Source organism: Melospiza georgiana, chromosome 11 (assembly GCF_028018845.1).
Source record: "Melospiza georgiana isolate bMelGeo1 chromosome 11, bMelGeo1.pri, whole genome shotgun sequence".
Taxonomy (NCBI): Eukaryota; Metazoa; Chordata; class Aves; order Passeriformes; family Passerellidae; genus Melospiza; species Melospiza georgiana.
Window position 1 is genome coordinate 19226455 of NC_080440.1, and position 26810 is coordinate 19253264.

At 41.7% G+C, this 26810-nt stretch overlaps 1 protein-coding gene across 1 annotated transcript in view; it reads left to right on the forward strand.

Annotated features, from left to right (window-relative positions):
* The window catches only part of PPARG (peroxisome proliferator activated receptor gamma), a 55813-nt gene extending 31810 nt beyond the window's left edge, over positions 1-24003 (forward strand). Inside the window, exons 2-7 of the mRNA XM_058031928.1 lie at positions 1595-1822; positions 4248-4417; positions 6888-7026; positions 11750-11949; positions 15528-15978; positions 23487-24003. Coding sequence (XP_057887911.1) covers positions 1603-1822; positions 4248-4417; positions 6888-7026; positions 11750-11949; positions 15528-15978; positions 23487-23734 — 1428 coding nt within the window. The 5' untranslated portion in view covers positions 1595-1602 and the 3' untranslated portion in view covers positions 23735-24003. The remainder of the gene's footprint in view (positions 1-1594; positions 1823-4247; positions 4418-6887; positions 7027-11749; positions 11950-15527; positions 15979-23486) is intronic.
* Positions 24004-26810: the final 2807 nt, after the last annotated feature.

The following is a 26810-nucleotide window of genomic DNA, read 5'->3' on the forward strand; positions in this document are numbered from 1 at the left end:
CAACAATCCCACCCTGGGCATCCCTGGGGGCTCCTGGAGCTCTGGCAGCCCTGGGAATGTCACCATTCCCTGGGCAGAGCTCATGGTTTGAGCCCTGCACTTGAAACTTGGCCATTTGGGAGACAACCCCCAACACCAAGGTACCCTGACAAGCTGCCATGAACTTCCCCAGGGATTTATGGTGATTTCACACCCTGTTGTTTCCCTCCTTTCATTAAGGATAATATCCCTGATATCCCATCCAGTGGGACTGGGGGTGGCTGGGGTGCAGCAGCCCCTGTTTGTTCCCACTGCAGTGAGAATCTCTCTGCTCAGATTTAAGAATTTAGAAGATCCCTATCAAGGTCAAGGCAGAAGAACTTCAGGGTTGTGCTGGGAGTCCCAAAAGTGGGAGAATGCCGATGCCATTCCTGAGGGAAGGCAAAGTGCCACCATTTCTGGGCACTGGCATTCAGCAGAGCTGATGGGAGGGCAGGCACATCTTCATTACCTGTCAAGAACAGCTGAACTCCAAACTCTGGAGCACCCCTGCTCCAATGTCTTTATTTTGCAACAGCACTTCTGACTGTGTGACTGAGTGGTTTTGATTCAAAGAAGATCAAATCAAAGTTTCTGTTATCTGGAGGTTAAAGGCCACTCACTTGATTGGGTCTAAAGTCCAAATTAAACAGCCAAAGTGACCAAGCTATTTTAGTTCTGAAACATCTCTGCTATTTTTAGGGTAGAATGTTCTTTTTATAAATAGTGGAAAATTAAACACAGACACTGGTTATAAAATAGCCTTTGCACTTGCTGTAACTTCCAGACTTTTTCATTGTTGAAATCTGTCTAAATCAAGGATTTTGGTTTATTTGCTGTAACTTACAAACTTTTTCATGGTTGAAATATATCTAAATCTAAGATTTTGGTTCACTTGTTGTAACTTACACACTTTTTCGTAGTTGAAATCTGTCTAAATCAAGGATTTTGGTTCACTTGCTGTAATTTACACACGTTTTCATAGTTGAAGTATATCTAAATCAAGGATTTTGGTTCACTTGCTCTAACTCACAAACTTTTTCATAGTTATATATCTAAATCAAGGATTTTGGTTCAGCTATTTGTCAAAAGAGGACTTGGAGAAACATTTCATATCTCAAACTAAATTCACTCAACTTGCAGAAGATTTTTGCAGATAGAAGTTTGTTATTTGTTTTCTGCTTTTAAGGTTTGCGTGAATATATATGGAATTTGAAAAGTCATAATTTACATTTCCTTGATCCTTTTGGGATTAAACTTTTGGCAAACTCGAAGGAGCACAGTTTTCAAATATTTCTGGTTATTTGGAGGAAAATCACCACTATTTAATACCAGCTACTTTGGGGCTTTTTCTTAATATAAAAACCCTTGAGATTTTCAGGCACTTGGGAAGAATGGTGCTGAGAATTTGTAAAAATGAGAATTATTTGTGGAAGACTTCTAATTTTATTGATAGGAATGCTATGGAGGGATGCAGTTAAAGTTTTAATTTTGAGCCTGTGAAGGAGCTCAGCTTTGGGCTGAACAGATTGGAGATAAACACCCTAAAATGTCATTTTCTTGTTGGTGTTTGCAGGGATTACAATGGTTGACACAGAAATGCCGTTTTGGCCCCTGAATTTTGGAATCAGCCCCGTGGATCTGTCAGCCATGGATGATCACACACATTCCTTTGACATCAAGCCCTTCACCACCGTTGACTTCTCCAGCATTTCCTCCCCTCACTATGAAGATCTCCCCCTTGCCAGAGCTGACCAGTCAGGCCTGGATTACAAATATGATATCAAGCTCCAGGATTGCCAAAGTAAGCTCTGCCTCTTTCTGAAGCGTTTCCCTCGTGTCCGTGTTGCCTTCATTCCCTGGAACGTGTGCTAGCAGCAAAGGGATTTGGAATTCAGATCTCCTGTGTCAGCAGAGATGTTCTTGAGGGCAGAGAGAAAAGGCAAGATGCTCATAGCAGACCTTCACCCTGCCAGAGCAGCAGCTGGAGTTTGGGAGAGGTACCATAAATATCCAAAATTATTGTAGAGACATTTTAGCAGACACACGAACCCCCATGTTGTCTCCTGCTCCTGCACCTCATGTGCAGCTTTTCCTTTGAACTCAGTGCACCCAGTGCAGAATAAACTCCCTGAATGTTGAGCATAATCTGAATTATTAATATGTGCCCCTTTTCAATTCCAAACAGCCTCAGAAAGGGATGGAGTAGAAATGTTGGCTACATCTGAGGCACAGCATTGTTCCAGCTCCATCACAGCTCCTGGATGGCTTGCCTGCTGTGAAACATGCTGCTCTTCCACAATTTACACTGAAAAATTACACTCAGTCCTCCTTTTAAGAAAGGAGATGATCTATTCCTAAATAAATTGTCACTGCATTCCTGCTCTGAGTAGGAATGTGAAGGGTTTTTTTGAGGATCCACTTCTGCTTCGATCTGACCTCACTTTTATTTGTAGTGATCTGTACAAGAACTCTTTCAGGGAATTCTTGCTGGAGGAATTGTGCTGTTTAATTTGGGAAGGAGTGAAGCAGGAGCTGTGTGTCTCTGCACTACTACTGTAATAAATGAATGGACATTTTTCCACCAGTAATTTCTTTTTCTTTTGTTTAATTAGAAGTATTCATAACACTTCAATGCCAAGTACTTTTAAGGAGTGCAGCAGAGATTAGACAGCATAAATCCTCCTCATCTTTGCTTAGATAATTTCTTCCCAGTTTATATAGGAATAAATCTTTCTAGTTTGTTAAGTATGGCCAATCTGGAAATATTAAAATATTCACCTTCTTTAAAAGTGAATAATTCTTCTTAATACTTTTCTTTAATAATCTTCTTTCTTAATACTCTTCTAATTTTTCTTTAATACTCTGTCTCTGTTGCATCACTCTGATGTAATGTAATTTTCAAATGTCACAGCTCTCTTCTATAACCAGTGATGATTGATTTAAAGACATCATATTTACTTGTTTGAGACCATTCAATATTAGAAATTGCTCTCTTAATTAGAAACTTTCAGAAGAGAAAATTTATCTCTAAACTGCACCTGAAGTTGAAGAGTTTTCCCCAGGAAAGAGCTAAATTTCTGGAAATATCGGATATTATTTTATTTATATATGTATATGTATATGTATATGTATATGTATATGTATATGTATATGTATATGTATATGTATATATGATATTTATTGAATAATATAATAATATAGTATATATACTATATATATGCACCATATATTATATAGTATATATATACTATATATAATAATATATAGTATATTATATAATATTATAAATAATATAGCATATTATTATATACAATAATATATTATTATTGAATAATGTATTGTTGAATATACAGCTCTCTTAGACACTTGACTATGTTTTAAACAAGATTAGACACTCCAACCCATCTCCCTGTAGGAGTTTTCAACACCTTGAAGGAATAAACCAGATGGAGACCGAGTAAAGCCTGAGTTCTCCATACATTAACTTTTAGTATCCATCTTGAAACCCTTGTGCACTCCAGAGCCGAAAGCTGGATCTGTAACACCCTTTGGCCAGCAGAACCTGCCCCTTCCAGCTTTTGCGGCCACTGCAATGCAGCTCCAGCTCCTTCTGCAGCTTCTCCAGCTCCTTCTCCTGGTCTGCTGCTGGCTTTGCTGTGGAGCAGACCTGGCCATCCCAGCCCAGCATCCCTGGGATGTTTTGTGCTTATTCCTCACTGCTTCTGGTGCCTCAGGGTTTAACTTTTCTATTTTTGAAATTCTGTGCTGCTTTAGGGTCTGGGCTTCACATGAGGGGATGGGGAGCTCTGTGCACAGGCAGGGAGACAAAACAATTCCTGCTCCAGCTGGGCACCAAGGACAAATGATCCCAATCTCAGCCCAGGAGCACAAACACCGTGGGCTGGAGAGAGAAAAACAAGCAGGGTGGGACTGCAGGGGCTAAAGCTGGAATGGGACAATGAACTGCAAGGTGCAAATGGAGCAGAACTGATCCAAGGGAGAGACCCTGTGTCCATTTTGGGGCCATTTTGGTTCATCTTGGGTGCAGCCTTGGCTGGGCTCTTGTGCTGCCCAAGGTGGATGCATTGAGGAGAACCTTTGAATAAATCCCTGCTTTATTCTCTGACTCTGACTCTGCCCAGCTCTGCTCTAGCTCAGCCTTCCCAAGGCATACTTGCTGCATGAATTCAGCTGGAATGTACCCCTCACCTCTCCCCTGTGCACAGGTGCCATCAAGCTGGAGCCTCCATCCCCGCCCTATTTCCCCGAGAAGGTGCAGCTGTACAACAAAGCTCACGAGGAGGCGTCCAACTCGCTGATGGCCATCGAGTGCCGCGTGTGCGGCGACAAAGCCTCCGGCTTCCACTACGGCGTGCACGCCTGCGAGGGCTGCAAGGTGAGCTACAAAAACCTCTTGGACTGGCGTCTGATACTGTGTTCATCTCAGTAATCACTTGGGAAAATCACACCTTGGTGCTTTTTAAAAAAAAAAAAAAAAGTTTTAGGTCTTTGCGTCAATTTTCCTGCGTATAACTTACGGGTTAATCAGCAGGAGTTTCTTTAAAACTTGGGGGTTTTTAAACCTTGTTTTTTTAAAACCTTGCTTTTTCAAAACCTTGTTTTTTAAAACCTTGCTTGTTTTTTAAAAGCTTGGTTTTATCCTTGTTGATTGTATTGTTCTATTCAAATTTTTCGTGCATTTTTCCCTCTTCTTTCAATCATGCAGGTACGTTTCATTCCCTTCCTTGGGTGTCATGTGCAGAAAATCTGAATTCTTAGAATGCACCAAACTCATGCCCAACTCCAAAGCTCTAAACAACTAAAATTCAGGCTCTGATATTCTGATTAATTCAAGTTTTTTACCCATTTTACACATTTTGGGTAACTACAGAATGGTATTGAGGAATGTGCTTGGTGCTTTAAAACCCCACTGATTTTTTATGTCAGTGATATTTAGTGTTTATAGTATGTAAAGGACAATGGTGTAATAATTGCAGTCCTCAAGAATGAAGGGAGAAATGTCAGAGAATTAAATTATTAATATTTCATTGAATTCAAAGAAAAACATTAGAGTTTAATGTCAAAACTCCATTTTCAGTATCTTGAGGAAAATAACTAAAAGGAAAGAACCAATCCAGAGCTTGAATAAAATTCTTAGCAGTGAATTAGGAACACACATAAAGCAATAAGTACAAAGTACATTACTTAAATTACAGTTAATTATATAAATAAAGGTTGGCATCATCTTTGTACTGTTATTATTCCCTGTGAGGAAAAAATAATTTTTACAAGGGAAAAAAAGGAGATAACTGTGGATAAACTTTATTAATTAATTATGACTGATCCAAGAAAACAGCTTTAAACTGTAGAAAGAGAAATAAGAACCATTTTCATTTACCAGAAATCGAACTGCTGTTGGCAGAATTTTTGGTTTGTTGTCGTTTACAATGAATTTTCTACACTGGTGGTGAACTTTATATTTTGAAAATGTCCCTTTTGGTTTGTAACAATTTTCCCACAAGCAGTGGGACAAACAGAGCTTTGCTTCCTTTGGAGTTGTGCCCTTAAATGGCATCCCTAATGTCCTTTAAACCCCACTGATCCCCTAAAGCTTCTCCAGCTTTTGGGGTATTTTATCCCTCTACTGAATGTGGTTGGAATTACAAAAGAGGATCAATAGGAGCAGAGAGGATGGTGACAGGAACTGTGCTTCCTTTGGAAATCCCTCTCTCAGGTGTCCTGGGTGGGTGGAGCAGGGCCAGGATGAGCTGGAGGCTCCCTGGTTCCATCCCTTTCCCTGTTTTCCTGGTTCCATCCCTTTCCCTGTTTTCCTGGTCCCATACTTTTCCCTGTTTCCTGGTCCCACCCTTTTCCCTGTTCCACCCTTTTCCCTGTTTCCTCATCCCATCCTTTTCCCTGTTTCCACCCTTTTCTCTGTTTCCTGGTTCCATCCCTTTCCCTGTTTTCCTGGTTCCATCCTTTTCCCTGTTTCCCTGTCCCTGCAGGATTTTTTTCCCTGTTTCCTAGTCCCATCCCTTTCCCTTTTTCCTGGTTCCCTAATTTTCCCTGTTTCCTGTTCCATCCTTTCCCTGTTCCCATCCCATCCTTTTCCCTGTTCCCTGTTCCATCCTTTCCCTGTTTCCTGGTCCCATCCTTTTCCTGTTTCCCTGTCCCTGCAGGATTTTTTCCCTGTTCCCTGTTCCATCCTTTCCCTGTTTCCTGTCCCTGCAGGGGTTTTTCCCTGTTTCCGGTTCCATCCTTTCCCGTTTCCCTCTTCCTGCAGGGGTTTTTTCCCTGTTCCCTGTTCCATCCTTTCCCATTTCCCTGTGCCTGCAGGGTTTTTTCCCTGTTCCCTGTTCCATCCTTTCCCTGTTCCCTGTCCCTGCAGGGGTTTTTCCCTGTTTCCTATTCCATCCTTTCCCTGTTTCCTGTCCCTGCAGGATTTTTTCCCTGTTCCATCCTTTCCCGTTTCCCTGTCCCTGCAGGGTTTTTTCCCTGTTCCATCCTTTCCCTGTTTCCTGTCCCTGCAGGGTTTTTTCCCTGTTCCTGTTCCATCCTTTCCCTGTTTCCCTGTTCCATCCTTTCCCTGTTCCCTGTTCCATCTTTTCCCGTTTCCTGTCCCTGCAGGGGTTTTTCCCTGTTCCATCCTTTCCTGTTTCCCTGTCCCTGCAGGGTTTTTTCCCTGTTTCCCTGTTCCATCCTTTCCCTGTTTCCTGTCCCTGCAGGGCTTTTTCCCTGTTTCATCCTTTCCTGTTTCCCTGTCCCTGCAGGGGTTTTTCCCTGTTTTCTGTTCCATCCTTTCCCTGTTTCCTGTCCCTGCAGGGTTTTTTCCCTGCTCCATCCTTTCCCGTTTCCTGTCCCTGCAGGGATTTTTCCGCAGGACCATCCGGTTGAAGCTGATTTACGACAGGTGTGACCTGAACTGCCGCATCCACAAGAAGAGCAGGAACAAATGTCAGTACTGCAGGTTCCAGAAGTGCCTGGCTGTGGGGATGTCACACAATGGTGAGTGATGGGGACTCTGCAAAAGAGCCTGGGACATCAGCACAGCTCCTGAAAGTGCTGCTGGAATGCCCACACCTTCAGTTTAGAGAGAGATTGCCCTGATTTGGGAGCCTCTCCGTGATTTAAAATTGCTTTCACATCAAAATCAGATTGGTGGAGATTTGCTTTTATTGCTTTAATACATAGTGTACATGAGTTGGTTTTACTCTCCATCATTTCTGCTTATTGCTAGCTCCTCCTGAATATACCCCTTGTGTAATTGCTATTTTTCACTTCACTATCTCATCTTCTGACCAGACCCTTTTTCCTGCTGGAGATCAAGATGCTTTTCCTGGAAGCCAAAGACTTTATTAGGAAATATGGATTAGAGAATCTGAAGCCTTGTGAATAACAGCCTCTTTCTGATTTAAAATTGCTTTCACATCAAAATCAGATAGGTGGAGATCTACTTTTCTTGCTTTAATACATAGTGTAACATGAGTTGGTTTTACTCTCCATCATTTCTGCTCATTGGTAGCTCCTCCTGAATATATCCCTTGTGTAATTGCTATTTTTCACCCTTTTGCCTGCTGGAGCTCAGGATGCCTTTCCTGGAAGTCAAAAACTTGATTAGGAAATATGGATTGGGGAATCTGAAGCCTTGTGAATAACAGCAACTCAAATTTGCTGCACAGGTCACTTACCAAGGGCTGTTGGCATCACTGAGTTAGCACTTCTCATACTGAAACACAGCAAATTTAAATCAAAATATTCATTTTCATGAACTGTACAGTTTTAAAAATCCCCATCCTCATCCTCATCCTCCTCCTTCCTAGGGCACTCCCATCTGTGGTCACCTCCTTTACCATAAGTAATGGCAGGAAGAATATCACAATCCTGCTCTAGGAGAAAATCCCTCTAAACTTTAAAATTACCAGAGCAATTCATGTGGAAATAGTTATGAATGTTTGGGCAGAAGGACATAATGAAGATTCTTTGTTGCCTTGCTTTGGCAAAGCTGAGTAAAAACAGGAATTAAATGTCATAACATAGAGACTTATGTAATTCTAAGGGTAAAGAATTGCAAACATGACTGGGAAAATAATTTCTCTGTGGTTTTTTTAGAACTTTCATTATTTTCAATATAAAAAATGAGTGTGCTGTCCCCAAGAGGGAAGCTGGATTGTGGTTTGCAAAGTTTAATACATGCACTGAATATAAATTGGTCTGGGAAATGTTTTGCTAATGGAGAATATGGTTTTCAAATTCCTGGGATGCAACAGTAACACTTAAAAATAAATCTAATTTTGAAATGCTACTGTGGGTATTTTTATAGTAATTTTTATAGTAATTTAAGAGGGTTTTTTATTATTATTTTCAAGGTGCATGCCAAATTCTCCCCTGGCCTGGCAGCACAGCTCCCAGTGGTGTCCGTGGGATCCATGGGCAGCTCCATCAGGCAGGGATGGCCCAGACCATTCTCTGTGCCCTATAACATCTAGAACAGCTTTAAAATTCATATTTCACCTGAATTTTCCCTCTTTAGCCACTACCCAGGCAGAAGCTGAGGCACCAAAATGTTCTAGGATTTGGGGAGGCAGGAAAAAGGCAAAACCATTTGCCCCAGGGCTCCAAGGAACATTTTCCTTTGCTCCAACCAGGAGTTCTCCCAACAAGGACTCAGTGTTTTTATTCAAACATTGCCTTCTACACTTGCCTTTTTTATTTTGCCCACTTTGGTTACACTGCCTTGCACAAAACACCCTCATTCCTTCATAATTTATAAACTAATTTATCAAAAAAAGCTGAATTTCACTTTTGAGGACCCAGAAGCTTAAAGAAATTCAACAATGGATGTGTTCTACCCATAGCTAACAGAACTTTAATATCTTAAACATTCTTTTAATATCTTAAATATTCTTTACATTTCATGTAGATTGGAAGTAGAACCAGGGTGTTTCACCAATGACACTGAGACACATTTTAATGTTGCATCTCCAGATTCCACTTCAGCCACTTGGGGAGGGAAATTATCAGAATTTTGAATGCTTTGAGGCAGAATGTGGGTTATTTGTGCCTGAGGGTTCCAGTCTTGTGTGGATGTATTATTGCAAAAGGATCAGGACAAAAGGGGGACTGCAAGGAGACACTCAGCAGCTACAGCCACATTTTTTCACGTAGAAATGCTCCATAGCACTTGGCTAAAGGTTAAAAAAGACAGTGGTGTTCTCATGCCTGGAATATTGTTTTCCTTTCCTTCTCTAGCCACAGTGCAGCTCTGGCCTTAACCCTGAGTGGTGCAGACTGGGTTCTCAAGTGCCACTGAGCAGCAGCTTGGTTCTTTCTGTGTTGAAATGTCATTTATTTTGTTCTGTTCTGCTAAAAGTGCTGCTGGTGTTAGCTCAGCTACTGGAATGGGGAAAAAAGAACACATGGCAATGTCTTTGTCATTTGGATTGCTCAATCTGGGCACATCTCCACCACCAAAATCAGACAGGTACCCAGCCTGGCTTTACCTTGTGTTTTCTAATGTAACAAACTGCATTTATGGCCTTTTGGGAGTCTCCTTTATGCCCAGAAATAATCCAGACAATCAGAAGAGCAGTGCCCTGCAGAAGAGTCTATAAACAATCATCTTTTTTACATTTAACTTCTCCAAGAGGTAAAATCTGGGCTGAGGATGAATATTGTAGTTCTTCACAGAAAGGACAGAATGCAGCATGAGGGACTGACTGTGTTCACTGCTGGCTTTGTGCTCCTGACATTTGGGGAATGCTGGAATTCAAGGAAAAGGAGGAACTGCCCAAGGAAAGAGAGAAATCCACACTCCAGCTGCAGGCTCCTGCCCAGACCTGCAGAGTCTGGGATTGCTGGGAGACAATGACAATCCTCTCAGCCAGATCTCCAGAGCTCTCCAGGCTTTTCCCAGCCCTCCTGATCCCTCCCCAGGCTCTCCTATCCCAGCCTGACCTTTGGCAGTGGCATCATCATCAGCTCCTCCTCCTCCTCCCATCCAAAATCCTCCTTTCCCAATTCCTCCCATCAACCTCTCACTGCCTGAGCTCTCTCTGGTTTGTGTCTCAGCCCCCTGAAAATGATAGGGACAAGGATTTTTACAAAAAGAAACTGCTAACCTAGTCCTGCAAAATCAATTTTGCCCCAGGTTTTGCCTGCAATGCTAATAAACATTGAACAGAATCTGCTGCATCTGATATCTCACCAATAAAATATATTCCAAATCTATTTAGAATAATTTATTCTGTGGAACAATAAATCCTATGTCTATAAAATTGTAAGATAGGATTTCTTGATTCGCAACCCTCCATGTTATTAACAAATTATTATATTTAAAACATATTGTATAATGAAATGTTGTATTTAAAATGCATTTGAGTCTTGATCACCTTTTCTTTTGATGGAATGGCCAGTGGGATTCCAGATTATGAATCTGCTTTTTCAAACCTCAGCTCTCAGGAGCAGGCCCACAACAGAATCATTTCCTGCTGGGTGTTCAGTATCATTTAATATCAAGTACACCCAAGTAATTTTGAAATATCCAGCAGATCTCACTCCCAAGTTGCTGAAAGAGTTCAGTCATAAAAATAAACAACTTTGTTTCTACAGCCATGAAATAAGACAGTTGATCAATAAATATAATATAGGAAAAATGGAGAGGGGGGATGTGTTCTGGCATAATTATTTATTCTTGGAAAAAAATGTCCTGTTTGCCCATCAACACATTGCAGCAAACACAGAAAAGTGGCTGCTTGTTTCCAAAATAAACATCCCCACTAAAATCATCTCTATATGATCTTAGCAGCACTTTTCCTTTATCCAAGGAGCACACTAATCACTGGAAAAATATTCATAATATTTCTATTTCCCCCTAGGGCCAAAATGCAAACCTTGATTTCTTCCTTCCGTCTCTTGTTTGGATGCTCTTTTGTTCTGTTTTGTTTCCATAAAACAAACTAAATTCTGTTTACTGAAATATCATGTGATAAATCAGTCTTGATTTTGATGGCTCATATGGAACATTCTGCAGTCAGGCCCCACATGGATAAATAATCTTGGCTAGGAAGTACATGATGGAAAAGTAGGAGGTGCAGAGGAGATCTGAGCAACTTTGAGCTCATCTGATGAGGTAGAACCAATTCCTGGTTTTTCAATACTACACATGCATAGAGGTGCCATTAACAACTCAGCCTTTTCCAGGTTTTTATTCCCTGTTCAGCCTCCTTCCCCATTCCTTCATTCTGATGTTAACAATTTACAGCACTTGCTGCGTTCAATTCTGCTCAACTGTTTAGGAATTCCTTCCTGCAAGGCATGTGAGGGTTTTGTTTGTGAACAAATGAAGAACCTCAGATCCATGTGGTGATTTGCCCAGAACAATACAAAGCTCAATGGTGGTTCCCATCCTGAGCCAAAAGAACTTTCATATCTTAAATATTCTTTGCATTTTATGTAGATTGGAGGTAGAACCAGGGGGTTGGCATTTCAAGCAAGGTATGATAATGGGCACAGAGATGATTTGTTTGTTTACATTTCTTTACAGCTCTCCAGCTGTTTTGCCTAAATGCAGAAAATTCTCTTTCCTTGCTTGCCTAACCCCGTTCAGCACAAACTTCTGCACCGAAAGGCGACAAAAACTCAAAAGTGCTTCTTGAGGTGCAAGTGCAGGTGCAAAGGTGGCAGGAAAGCCCCTCAGGTGCGGGTTTTTGTAACTCTGTGGTGCTCTCAGCCATCAGGTTCGGGCGGATGCCGCAGGCGGAGAAGGAGAAGCTGCTGGCGGAGATCTCCAGCGACATCGAGCAGCTGAACCCCGAGTCGGCCGACCTGCGCGCGCTGGCCAAGCACCTCTACGACTCCTACATCAAGTCCTTCCCTCTGACCAAAGCCAAGGCGAGGGCCATCCTGACAGGAAAGACGACAGACAAATCAGTCAGTTCCCTCTTCTTTCTGTTTCTTCCTTTTTTCCCAGTAAATGATTCGCCGAGCTGACAGCGCAGTTCTTAAAAAAAAGCCAAAATGCAAAACACCGAAACTAAAAAAATCACCACCAAAAAACCCCACTTTGCTGTTGGCAGTTACACATTTCAAGCTGTCTCTGAAACACAGGAAATGTTTTTAGATAGGATAAGTAAACATTATTTGAAAAAACTCCAAGTTCACCTAATAAAATACTTGAAACCAGGACAAGAATTTGAAGGTCACCTTAACCTTTTTGTATTCCCTGATCCTCTCTTCCCGTTTTCCCTCTCCTTGCCCAGAGGTTATCTCCCACACTATCTGTTTGAGGTGGCTCTCCAGCTGTCAGGAATTGCTGCTCCCTGAGGAATATTCCTTTTCCTAAGTGGCAAATGATTCCAGCCCCAGCACATTCTTATGTGATGCTTGTTCTTATGAAGCTCTGATGAACTCCTGCTTTTCTCTGGTTTAGCTCAGGTCACATCAGTGCCCTGTGTTGGTGCACTTGGAATTTTAGGAGAATGGACAGGAAAATCTTGGAATCTTGGACAGGAAAAGCAAGGAATAGTGATAAGTGGATTTGTGGGTTGCCTTAGAAACTTCATTTGGCATCCATAATAATCTTCTGTATCAGCGAGAGGAGCATAAATAATATCTGATCATGTTGGTAACAGTATTTTAATACCTAAAGAACAAAATAGTTTTCCACAACTCATAACTCTTAGCATGATGTATTTTCTAGAATCATTGGCAGAAATTTTATTGTCAGGATTACAACAGAGAGTGTATTTTATTTTCCTTAATAATTTCAAAGACATCACAGAACTCAGAGATACTTCAGGCTCCAAAAAGGCTTCCTTTCCTTAAAGGCAATTAAAATAACAATTTTAATGTTGTCCAGAAATTGGTTGACCCCTCACATAAAAGATGGGCACTAACAATGTAACTTTTCAGCATAAAGTTTGAATTAGTTAAGTTTATTTATTCTGCAGAAACTGATGTGTAGCCAGCTTGTGCCTGAAAGTTCCACCACTGAAATTCTCACCCAGTAAATGTATAATTGCATCAATTAATTCTCCTTTTTTTTCTTGGGAGTTTTTAAACTTTGGCACATTAGAAACAGCAATAAGGCAGTAGACAGAATCCAGCTTTTCTGTGCTGCCAACTTTCAAGTCTTTCTTGAAGATACCACTGCAAGAGTGACATTCAGGATTTAATGGTTACAACTTTCATGTTTTTATCAATGGATGTGGTGCTCTGGAGCATCAAAGTGTTTACTATGGGCATAGTTTAAATTCATGTTATTTTTTAGTTGCTGTATGATCTGAATTAATTTAAAATGCTTGGATATGCAAGTGAGTGTATCAAACCTAGAATTAGTTATTCATCATCTCCTGGGGTATACAGAGCTCATTTGACATATGATTCTACTCTCAAGTTCATCTAAATCCTTATATTAAAAAATCTTTGGCTATTTTGAGCTCTTTCTTGATTTTCATCTATCATGGATAGGCCAGTGGTGTAATGTTAATATCAGCTTTCTAAAGCACGTGGGCACAGAATAATAATGACTTTTTCTTGTATTTGGTGCTCCCACTAGAAAGAGCAGGAAGAAATTGCCCACTAGAACCAAAATATGCATTTTGAAAGCATCTGCTGCAGTCCTGTTACTATTCCATGTGTGCAGATATATATTTAATGGCTTTGCTGCTGCCAAAATGCCATTACCTGAACAATTCCTGCTCTCCTGGCTTTTCTCAGTGCACTGTGTTTGTTGTTTCAGTTTCACACTGAAATCCTCAGTGCAAGTGGGAAAATCATTTAATCCCTCCTGGAATGTCGTGGTCTGGAGCTGTAAGCATAAAACCATGAGAATCAGCATCCTTTTTACAACCTGCAATCATAAATGACCCTCCATTTAAAAATCATTTCTTTTACCTGATTGTTGGAGTATAATTCCTTGTATTTTAATTAATTAATCAAGTATGTTAACAAACCTATTCCTATCAGTGAGATTTGTTCAGTGCAGCAATGAACTATTCAGTCATTAATCTTCTTGAGGAAAAGATTCTTCAAATGAATTTGAGAAATCCTCACATAACCACTTCTTTAAACCCAGGAACTTCTTTTGCATATTCTAGAAGAGATTGTTTCCAGATCCTAATGCAAGTATTCTGGCACAACTCTTGCTAAGCTGCTTTCAAAATTGATTTGTTCCAGTTGAGTTTATTTCACAGTCAGCCTCATTTTTGTGTTCTCAATTGTGGTTTGTAGCATGGTATTTGTTTTTGCTTTCCCAAAGACAAGTTGAGTGGGTTTAAACATATCCTAATGTTGTTATTTTTACAGGAGTTAACAGCAAAAGGTCTCATTTATCAGTTAATCAATACCATAAAGTTGATATTACTTGCAGTGTTTCCTAGGATAGAACATGGAAGGAACATGAAAGTAAATAAAGGAATCAAAATGAGATTTTCTCTGTCTCTCTACAAAAAAAAAAAAGGTTCCTTTCCACTCATTAGATTCTCTTTTATAGAAGCTGTTATAATTTAGGTAAAAGTAGTATCATTTCAACCTTTTGTTCCACATTCCAAACTTTCAGTTCTGGAATGACAGAAAATTCTATAAAACAAAAAGCAAACAAACAAAGGAAAAGGCAAAACTCTGGGTACTTTAAAATAGCGTTCCTTCCCCCCTTTGCTTGGCCTTTTTGCAAATAATTTTAACATTGTGAGGATATTTGTTTTCATAGGTTTAGGACAATTTAACTCTTTGGGGAGCCCTTGATGGGTTCCTCAGGACAATTTAACTCTTTGGGGAGCCCTTGATGGGTTCCTCAGGACAATTTGGGGGCCCTTGATAGGTTTTTCAGGACAATTTACCTATTTGGGGAACCCTTTAGGTTTCTCAGGACAATTCAATTATTTGGAGAGCCCTTGACAGGTTCCTCAGGACAATTTAACTATTTGGGGAACCCTTGATGGGCTCCTCAGGACAATTTGGGGAGCCCTTGATAGGTTTTTCAGGACAATTTTACTCTTTACGGAGCCCCTTAGGTTCCTGAGGACAATTTAACTCTTTGGAAACCCTTGTTAGGTTTCTCAGGACAATTTAACTATTTGGAAACTCTTGATAAGTCCCTCAGGATGATTTAACTATTTGGGGAACCCTTTAGGTTCCTCAGGACAATTTACCTATTTGGGGAGCCCTGGACAGGTTCCTCAGGACAATTTAACACTTTGGGGAACCTTTGATCAGTTCCTCAGGACAATTTGGGGAACCCGTGACAGGAGAATTTAACTATTTGAGAAACCCTGATGGGTTCCTCAGGAAAATTTACCTATTTGGGGAACTTTTAGGTTCCTCAGGACAATTTAACTCTTTGGAGAACCCTTGACAGGTTCCTCAGGATAATTAAACACTTTGGGAACCCTTGACAGGTTCCGCAGAGATGTCTGAGGAGTTGCTGCTGAGTTCTCTTGGGGTTCCTCAGGAGCCCGACGCTCTCGGGGAGGACATTTGGGAGTAACTGGAATTTCCCTTTGTTTCAGCCCTTCGTTATTTATGACATGAACTCTTTGATGATGGGGGAAGACCAGATCAAGTGCAAGCACGTGTCCCCCCTGCAGGAGGAGAACAAGGAGGTGGCCATCCGCATCTTCCAGCGCTGCCAGTTCCGCTCCGTGGAGGCCGTGCAGGAGATCACCGAGTTCGCCAAGAACATCCCGGGCTTCGTCAACCTCGACCTCAACGACCAAGTGACTCTGCTCAAATACGGGGTCCACGAGATCATCTACACCCTGCTGGCCTCCCTGATGAATAAAGATGGGGTTCTCATATCCGATGGACAGGGGTTCATGACGCGGGAGTTCCTGAAGAGCCTGAGGAAACCTTTTTGTGACTTTATGGAGCCCAAGTTTGAGTTTGCTGTGAAGTTCAATGCACTGGAATTAGATGACAGTGACCTGGCAATATTTATAGCTGTCATTATCCTAAGTGGAGGTAAGTGCTCTCTTATTTATGTGGGATTTCAGAGAATTTTTATGGAATTGACACCTTTAACTCCTGCCCAAACAGCAAAGTTCTCAGCACTGCATACTGGGAGCGAGTGCATTTACTCAGAGCTTTTTTAGTAATTTTCAAATCTCTTTTTATTGTTCACCTTTCATTCAATTCCAGACAGAAACTGAAAATGGAAATACCCTGATATTAGTGATGGAGCTGGAAATGCCTGCTGAGTCATCAGTTCATTTAGGCACAAAACAAAATCAGGGCTATCTTTTGGAAAACAGGAAGCGTGGAATTTTGCTGCCAGGAGCTAAAATTCTGCAGGAGATTTTTTGTTTTTTGAACCCTCAATTAGATTGTGTGGCTTGCTAATTGCCCACAAACAGCTTTGGCTCCAGAACAATTCCAAAGCATAGGTGGTGTTGGGCTTACAGTGTTATGGTGTTTTTCAGTGTTCTTCCATTTGTGCAAGGTTTTGTTTGCCTTTAAAAGAAAGGGGAAATGCATTTTTCAGGAGAATTATGGTCCCCTAAAAAAAGAAAACAACCTAAAAAAAGAAAACACACAAAGGCATTGTGTGCTTGTTCAGCTTTCCTCAGCTGTATCTTCACATATCATGCTTTGAGCAAAGCATGAACCTGAAATCCCAGGTATCAGACTGCCCACATTCAACTGAAAACTCTGAATTTCAGTTTTTCTGCAGCCAGCCAGTGTGTTCTGTGCTCCTGAGGTGATGTCACTGCTCTGGTTTGGGAATTAGTGCTGCCTACCAGGATTTATTTCACTTAGACACCTCCAGATTTATTCCAGACACATTGAAGCTCTGTTCCTTTGGCCAACACTCCCAAGGCAGTGATGTTGCACAAATAAAATCTTGCCCCACTGATTTGTGTGTATTTTGGCCCAAGGTGGAGCTGCACACATCCATGGCAGGAATGTGCTGAATGTTCTGGATTCGGCTCCTCCGCAGAGCAGCCGAGGATTTTGTTATTAAATTACATTTCAGCAATCAGACACAACCTCGTGCTGTTGTTCTAAAAGCAGCCCTGCTGCTGGCAGGGCACTCTGAGGTATATCTGCATTTAAATTCACCTCCAGCTCCTCCTGGCACTGGGTTTCATTCAGGAAAAACAAGGGGTCACAGCAGAATTTGTGCTGCTGATTCTGCTCCCAACAAGAATTCCTCCCAGGAATTTCCTTGTGCAAACCTTGGGCACTGTGATCCCCCAGGGCTCTGCATTCACTCAGGAAGGAAAACACCTTGCTGAGGTATTTTTGGTTGGTTTTTATGAGGAGAGGAAAAGGAGAAATGGCACAAGCCTCTCAGGGCACTGCTCAGAACATGCCAATATTTTGTGGGTTTGGTATAATGAAATGTGACAGATGAGCAAAGGCCTCTCAAAATTCACTCCTCGCTGCAAAAAGGGAACTTGTGTTCAGCAGAGTCCCGTCCTCAGCAGGGTTTGGTTTCCACCAGAGGAAACAGGAATGATGTAAGCAATGTCAGGTTTTAGATTGCAGGAGGACAGTGATTCACACACAATCATTAACTGGGTTGAACCAGATTTATCAGCATGACTCCTTTTTTTTTCCAGAATAATTTGTAAACAGAGGCTTGTAAAGAACTAATGAATTCCAATCAAGTCACTGTAGCAAAACTCTGAAACAAATCTGTAGAGACATATAAATCCATTTAAATATAAATCAATCCTTTCTAGGAAGATCCTTTAATTTCAACAAAGACCCTCCTATCTTTTTGCCAAACTTTTTTTCAAAAAACATGACAGCTGCTTGAAAAAAACAAAAAAAGTTTATGTTTTGAAAACAATTAAGCTTTGTTGCCAATTAAAGAAAGCTTTTATCATGGAATTTACAGCCAGATATGATATCTATTGAACTGGGTGTTAAAATATCTTGTGTGATATAAAACTAGGTCCAATTTCTCAGCTCTCTCAGACATTTCTGTAAGAGCTTCACCCTTGCAAAAATGGATTTGTGTAAGAACTGTTTGAATACAGCAGGGGATTTCACTGAGAACAGGATTTCCAAAGCAGAGCACCTCGAGGACTTGACTTGCTGCAGGAACCCTGCAATGCTTAAATCCCTTCACAAAATCCTGTGTACAAACATCTCTAACACAAAACCACTTTGTGGAACACAAAAAGCCCTAAATGTCAGTGAATCTGTGATTACCTGGTGAAATTTTGCTAATTCTGCTGGCTCCAGGGGGACTGGCTCTTGTGCAGCTCTAACAGAAGGGGAGAAAGGAAAGGGAAAGATAATTCCAGCTGGAACATCACACATGGAAAGCTTTTACTTGGGAAGTGTTTGGAATTTGCCACAAATCCTATAAAACTCCTTAGCCTTTTGATAACCAAACAGCTGCTTGTGCATGTTATCTCAAAAGGCAAAAAGCCCAAATCACAGCAATAAGGAGCTGACAAATTAACTGTAATAGCAACAGATGGGAAATACTCCCACAGTGGATTTTACTGTTCCTCAGTGCAGCCTCTCTGTGCCTCAGTTATTCCAAATGTTTCTCTGAACTCATCTCTGCAGAGCTGCTCTTACTGTTGGTGCTGTAAAACAAAGCCAGTGGCAAACAAAGTCTTGTATTCTGAATTTAACAAAGTCTTGCATCCTGAATTTAACAAAGTCTTGCATTCTGAATTTCATGCTGGTCAGGCAGAGAGGCTGTGTGTGAGCATGGGATTTCACCTGGCCTGCACAAGAGAAATGCTTTTGGCCATCAGCAGCAGCAGCAAACCCTCCTTACAACATCCTTCCAGCTGGGGTGACTTTAAAAGACACTTTGGTTAAATGAGATTTGGAATGGTTCTTTTAAGAGATTTTCTTCTTCTGTGCCACTGAGACTCACCCTCAGTCAGTAGTGAGTGCTCTGCTACACATGGGAAAGAGCTGAAGCATCTTTAAAATATCACATCCACCTGAGCTGAAAATGAACTCTGCCACGAGAAGGTTTAGGGAGAACGAGCTGGATGGCTCAATTTGGGCAGGAAAGATAATACTGCAAACCTTAATGGAATAATTCAATTTGTGAGCTGGGCAAACTCACTCAAGCAGGCTGGTGTCAAACAAAGAGAAAGCTCAAAAGGGAATTTTGCAGCGTGGATGGACTCGAATTTTTGTGTATTATCTTCTGCAGTGGTTGGATAGAGGAGGAATGTTTGGATACAGGAATTTTGGGATACAGGAATGTTTGGATACAGGAATTTTAGGATACAGGACTGCTTGGATACAGCAATTTTGGGATACAGAAATTTTGGGATATAGGAATGTTTGGATACAGGAATGTTTGGATCCAGCAGTGTTGGGATAAAGAAATGTTTGGATCCAGCAGTGTTTGGATCCAGGAATATTTGGATACAGCAAGTGTTTGGATACAGGAATGTTGGGATGCAGGAATTTTAGGATACAGGAATGTTGGGATGCAGGAATATTTGGACACAAAAGTGTTGGGATACAAGAATATTTGGATACAGGAATGTTTGGATGCAGGAATTTTAGGACACAGGAATATTTGGATCCAGCAGTGTTTGGGGCAGAGTATCCCTGTAAAGACCCACACCCTGCCAGTCCATGAGCAGTCAAACTGGTTTTTAAATCCAGAGGTGTTTCTAAAGTCACCTTTTCTGTTTTCTGTGGGGTTTTTCCCTTAAATTTTAAGCCACAAGTTCCTGCTTCTGGTGTATAAAACTATTCAATAATTTTGCTGCATTCTCAGCTCAGCAAAATTTGAATTTTTATCACAGACTATTACCAGGAAGCAGTTCCTATTTCAGTGCCACACAAACCCTGCACTCTGGTTCAATGCCTGCAGTGATGATCTGCAGCTCTTGCTCGGATTACAAAGCATTTCTTTGTTCTGACAAACTCCTGGTGACTCCAACGCATGTGACAGTCTCAGAAGACAAACCTCAAAGTGCTGAGTCACATCTGCCTCAGCAAAAGAAAAAAGAAGGAGCACATGTGTTCACTCAGCCAGATCTCTGAGATTTTAAAATGGGCATTTAAAAGCAAAATGCATTTATTCAAAGATTATAAAATGTAAAGACACGCAGGTGGCACTTTCATATGTGAGGACGAGGTAAAAAAGGTTTTAATTATTGCTAGGGACATGAAAGGGGCATCCAAATAAGGAAGTAAACAAACAAATAAAGTATTTTCCCCTGAGACAGTGTAGAATATCAATTTACACAAAGTGGTGCTGCTTGCACTCAGAACTTTGGGGTTATTGGCCTTTCCCAGTCACTGAGAACATTTTTTAAAACAATTGAAGCAGCTGTATGACAATGAATGAAAACATAAAGAAAATGTGAGTAAATAAACATGATAAATAGCAGGAAACTGTGGTGCTCTTTTTCCTGCAAGGCACATCCCTCTGCAGCTCCTCACCAGAAAAAAAATCATCTTTTGGTACAAAACCAAATTGGTCTGGAGCAGATCTATATTTAAGAGCATTTTAACAGCTTGAAATATTCCATAATAGCTGGATGTTTAAGCTTTTGCCTCTTATTTCCTTTTTTCCCTGATTTAGATAATTTTCTTGGAACAGAAGCAGCATTTCCCTCTGTGAGAGGTTTTTACTGAGAAAGTAAAGCAAACTGTCAACACCCAAAAAACACTGCCCATATCCTGAAGTTCTCATTCATGAAAAATCTCCCTTGCCTTCAATGGGAATTTTCCTTCCTCTTGAATTGCCTTATACAAAAATAACATCTGATGATCTCCTAGGCTTTTGTCAGAGTCATCTTTTCTGCCTCTAGTCCCACTGGGCCATTAAAAAATCATCAGATTGGGGTTTTTTCAAGGGGTTTTTCAGGATTTTATCCACTGCAGTCTCAGGCACCCAAATTCAGGGGGCTCCTCATAAATCCCAGACCCAGAGGAGTTTCCTCCTGCACTCTGAAGCCCAATGTTTGAATTGGGATTGGCTCCTGAAAGACTCACACCCCCAAATCTTCCCAGCCCAGAGGAGCAGGGGCAGGGGGAGCTGGATCTCAGGGGAGAGCGAGGCCACGTCTTGGTGCTCTCTGATCCTTTCTGTCCCTGCACACTGAGTCATGCCCAGCTAGCTCAGAGTTCAGCTGCAGCACACCAGGGGAATTTAAAGCTATCACAGCCCTAAATTGTTACCAGTGTTGCAAAGGCTGAAATTTGGCAATTTTCAGAAAGACTTCGACTCAATTCCGCAGCCCATTCAGGTAATCGAAAAATAAATATCTAATGCTTATCCAAAATTCTTTAGGTATCCTTAAAAAACTGCTCAAACATTCATAAAAATGAACCTTTTTTATATTTACTCCAGCCTTTCTGAACCAGATTTTGTGGTGTTATCAGTTGGATGAGATAAATAAATGATGTCTGCAAGATGAGCACATTGACAAACAAATATCCAAGTTCACACTCAAAATTACTTTTATTCCTATCTTTGAAAAAACTCTGCCTGAAGCTCCCCTCCTGGAGAGCTGAGTATCCTTCCCTGATCACTGACCTTCGTTTTCATGGCTCCCTCATTGGTTTTCCTGCCAGCTTTGCCTTTTAGTTTGCACTGCAGTTTTTCCCCCATGAGGTAAAGCCGTGTATTTATAAAGAGCTTTGTTTGCTCCCTGCCTTTCTGCCAGCACAACTCGAGCTGCTCAGAAAGGTTACCAAGATCACAGGAAATAACAGCTTATTTTTGATGTTCTTAATGGAGATCAGCCTCTCCTCCTTGTTGAAATGGAATTATTGCCTCAGGGAAGTGATTTAAGGCTTGCAGTAGGCACTGTTCTTCATTGATCAAACTGTGAAAATAATGTCATAGCTACACAGCAAATTTTATTTAAATTATTGACTCTTTTCATGATTCATTATGATATTTGGGATATGTTACCCAGTATAAAGTATTTTAGCAGTAACAAATTCATGGTGGTCATTGTCATATGTGAGATTTAACAAAGTTAAGCATCTTTCATTGCTTAGACGTTCAACATTTCATTAACTTTCAGTGCTGGAGAATCAAATAATCTGCATGAGCTGAGTTTATGCTTTCTTTTTTTTAAATTTTGATGAGTTCACATCCACTTTAGCAGGAATCATTTTTAGTGGCAACAGCTACACGCAAATCCATCAGTACATACTGATTTTCCAGAAGTGAATTACCTGATACAGATTGTTTATCCCCCAACAATCTCAGTCTTTTTTTCCCACACACACTCCCACTTTACTGTGGAAAATCCGCTCGTTTAATCCACTGCAGTAGATTAAACCTAGAGAAGTGTCAGTGCATAAACCTAGTTCTAGAGTATAAAACTAGTTCTAAAAACCCCTCTGAGCAAATCCCAATGAAATCTTACAAACTACATGATGGTCAGACAGTTCTTAGGAAATACCTGTAAAATCTGTAAAGGCTTCATTTGCTAACAAATGGGTAAGAAATTAATGCATGGGATTTATGCTCTGAGGCTGATAAACTCCCAACCCTTTTTTCCCCCACACCAGCTAGGGGAAACATTTCCAATCCTAAAATTGGAATCTAAATCTAAATCCTAAAACTCCTTTGAGCAGATCCCAGGGAAAGTACCCTTTGCAAGCAGATCCTTTACAAAGTACCTTTGTAAGCTAAGAATCACATAAGAAATTAATGCAGAAAATCAATGTTTCAGTGCTGATAAACTCCCAACCCTTTTTTTCCCCCAACCACCTAGGGGAAATATTTCCAATTCTAAAATTGGAATCTAAATCTAAATCCTAAAACTCCTTTGAGCAGATCCCAGGGAAACCTTACAAACTGCCTGATGGCCAAGCAGCTCCCAGGCAATGCCATCTGAATTTGCTAAGAATCACATAAGAAATTAATGCAGAAAATCGATCTTATGGTGCTGATAAACTCCCAACACCTTTTTTCCCCCGACCACCTAGGGGAAATGTTTCTAAGACTAGTCCTAAAACTCCTTTGAGCAGATCCCACTGAAACCTTACAAAGTACCTCCTGATGGCCAGACAGCTCCCAGAAAATGCCATCTGAGTTTGCTGATAAACACGCAAAAAATTAATGCAGAAAATCAATGTTATGGTGCTGATAAACTCCCAACACCTTTTTTCTCCAGACCACCTAGGGGAAATGTTTCCAAGACTAATCCTAAAACTCCTTTGAGCAGATTCCAGTGAAACTTTACAAACTTGTCTGATGGCCAGAGAGCTCCCAGGCAATGCCATCTGAACTTGCTAAGAATCGCATAAGAAATTAACGCAGAAAATTGATCTTATGGTGCTGATAAACTCCCAACCCTTTTTTTTGCCCAGACCACCTAGAGGAAATGTTTCCAAAACTAATCCTAAAACTCCTTTGAGCAGATTCCAGTGAAACCTCACAAACTACCTGATGTCCAAGCAGCTCCCAAGCAACGCCATCTGAATTTGCAGATAAACGCATAAGGAATTAACGCAGAAAATCGATCTTATGGTGCTGATAAACTCCCAACCTTTTTGTTCCCCAGACCGCCCGGGGTTGCTAAATGTGAAGCCCATTGAAGACATTCAGGACAACCTTTTGCAAGCCCTGGAGCTGCAGCTGAAGCTGAACCACCCCGAGTCCTCGCAGCTGTTTGCAAAGCTGCTGCAGAAAATGACGGACCTGAGGCAGATCGTGACGGAGCACGTGCAGCTCCTGCAGGTCATCAAGAAAACCGAGACGGACATGAGCCTCCACCCTCTGCTCCAGGAGATCTACAAGGACCTGTATTAATGAGCAGAGCAGCTGTTAATGCCCCGACATGATGTATGTTCTTCAGATTGCACTATTTCTATGAGGGAAAAACTTGGCGTACCTAAGAGATTACTGTGAAACAGCATTTAAAAAGAGAGAGCTTAGTATAGTAGATCTATTTTATGCATATTGTTTATAAAGACACATTTACAATTTACTTTTAATATTAAAAGTATCTATATCATGAAATTGTTGGCAGTATTTTCAGAATTAATTTTTTTAAACTACGTTATTTCTTACAATCGCTTGTCCGAGTATGATCGATGCTTCACTCAAGCATGCACTTAAATTTTCAACTCAATAAAAACCTTTCTCCTTGAGCATTCCCAGGGAAATGTTTGAAGCATTAACGTTCAGTTTTGTGCTCCTGAGGCAGCAGCACAGTGAAATTCAGTCCCAGATTGGTGCAGCTTCCCAGGAGAGTCTGCAATGCCAAAGGGAGAAGAGTCAGGTGTGAAAACGTTCGTGCCTTCCGTAACAAGGTTGGACACTGGCAGAGCTCTGCAAAGGGTGTAAGGAGAGATCAGGGCACTCCTTTGGGGGCAAACTGAGAAATCAGATGCCATTTCAAGAGCTCATTAATGAGGAATATGCGCTGCTCAGCACTCCTAGGAAACAGAGAGCTTTTGATTCCTCTGCAGGTGGAGCAGCAGCTACTCCAATTCCCACCCCACAGCAGCCAGGGCTGAGCTGGAATGGGCTGGTACAAACCCCTTGGCCCAAGACCTTCCCTAGTTATTGGATAAACTGCCATTGAACAGCAGTCAAAATATCTTGGAAAATTGCAATGCTGTGACAAATTAACTCCTAAGCAAAAGCAAGGTTTAGATTAATTCTTGTGTAAAGATAAAGCTGTGGTGGAGACTCTGCACCCTGAGTTCAACTCGAGCTCCAGGTGTTCATCCAGGGGTGCTGGGAGATGTTCCTGCTGTTGAGGCCAATGGCTTTCTTGCATGTGTTGCCCTGTATTGTCACCTAAGAGTTCCACAGGGGAGCAGAGCACAGCAGAGTGAGCAAATTTAACAGAAGATAAATTTCCTAACAATGTCATTTTGGGGTATTCTTGGTGCTAGGGTGAGAGATTCACATTTCAGCTGCCCACCTTTGATAGTTTGTGAATGTGACCCCTGACTCCATCAAGCAGGGGGGACCCACAGTGGTGGACCAGGAGAGGGAATACTGGGGGGGAAAAGCCATTTTTTGTAATTTATATATCAAAATAAGGAGAGGTCCTCAATACCCTTGGTTTCCTCCCCGTGTCTATATTTTATTTATGTAGCAAAAAATGTGCCTTAAACTGAGACAAGGGGAGTGGCGATTCCCAAGTGGACAAAGAGGTGATGTAGGTGTGAGCAGGATCTTCAGGGAGTAGAAATTGGCTCTGCTCCTAACACAGGCCTTAAAACTCTTAAGCCAATGCAAATTATGCAATAAAGGAGCTGAGAGAGGTAAATGTTAAAATTAATCCTTCAGCTCATGCCTGCTGCACCTGGAAAGGTTTCCTGCTGCAGATTCCAGGGAACCTCTGGGCCTGAGGTCAGCAGTGAGCGCTGTTCCCGCCAGGAAATTTGGGGAATTTGATCATCCAGCTCCAGGTGTGCAGCCCAGGGGCAGAATTGCACTGAGATAAATCACTGCCAGGCTGCAGCTCTGATCCTGCCAGGCTTGCAGGGAGCTCATCTCAGGTGGCTCAGGAGGGCTGGCCCTGGAGCACGCAGAGCACTGCAGCTCATGCAGCTCATGCAGTTCATGCAGCTCTTGCAGTTCGTTGCAGCTCATGCAGTTCATGCAGTTCATTGCAGTTCATTGCATCTCATGCAGTTCATGCAGTTCATTGCAGTTCATGCAGCTCATGCAGTTCATGCAGCTCATGCAGTTCATGCAGTTCATTGCAGCTCATTGCAGCTCATGGAGTTCATGCAGCTCATTGCAACTCATGCAGCTCATGCAGTTCATTGCAGTTCATGCAGTTCATTGCAACCCATGCAGCTCATGCAGCTCATGGAGGTAATGCAGCTCATTGCAACTCATGCAGCTCATGCAGCTCATTGCAGTTCATGCCGTTCATGAAGCTCATGCAGCTCATGCAGTTCATTGCAGTTCATTGCAGTTCATGCATTCATGCAGCTCATGCTCAGCCCTGCAGCCTTGCTGCACATCTCAGGTGGTTCCAGCTGAGATGGAACCTGCAATTCCTGCAGGAACCTGCAATTCCTGCAGGAATTGCATCCACGCTTCCATGGCTGTCACAGTGCAAAGGGAGCGTTCTCCTTCTGGAGCGTTCTCCTTCTGGAGCGTTCTCCTCTGGAACATTCTCTTCTGGAACATTCTCCCTCTGGAACGTTCTCCCTCTGGCTGGAGTCGTTCCCCCTGTCCATTTGCAGCGTTGCCTTCCCCCCCTCGGGGGAGAATTCCCAGAGCTGCCCCTGCCATGGAAGGGGGGTCACAGGTGGGCTGGCACTGGGACGGGCCCCAATTCCAGCTCTGAATTCCTGTCACAGCAGCACCCAGCAAGAACCATGACTCTGAGCCTGCGTGTCTTAAACAATCCCATTTCCCACCGGCTTCCCTTCAAATGGAAGCCCAGAGTGGTTTCAAACAAAAAGGAATTTTAGGGCATGTCCTTACAGAAGTAATATTCAAATGAATTTGAAAATAAGTGGCAGAGATGCTCTGAGAGGGAAATTGAGTTCAGTACTTTGTTAAAGCACTGAAAAAGATCTGTGTAACCCACAGCACATTAACCAAAGAGCTTCATCCCTCTCCTGCAAGGGGTGATATTTCTGAAACTGTCCATTCAGCAGGGACAGTGCCTAAGCCACTCAGCCCAAAAACCCCCTGCATTCTGAGAGTGCTGATGGAGTCAGAACCAGAAGAGTTTTGCAGGAATGGGTGTTGTTATCCTTTATGAGGATGAAGGCACTGAGTGCCCACAAGCCTCAACTTTTCTTTCAACTGTATCAGCTGCTCTAATAAAATGTGTTGTTGTCCCCACACCCTGTCTGCTCTCACATATTGACATTATTCACCATGTTTTCCTCAAGCCATGCAAAGT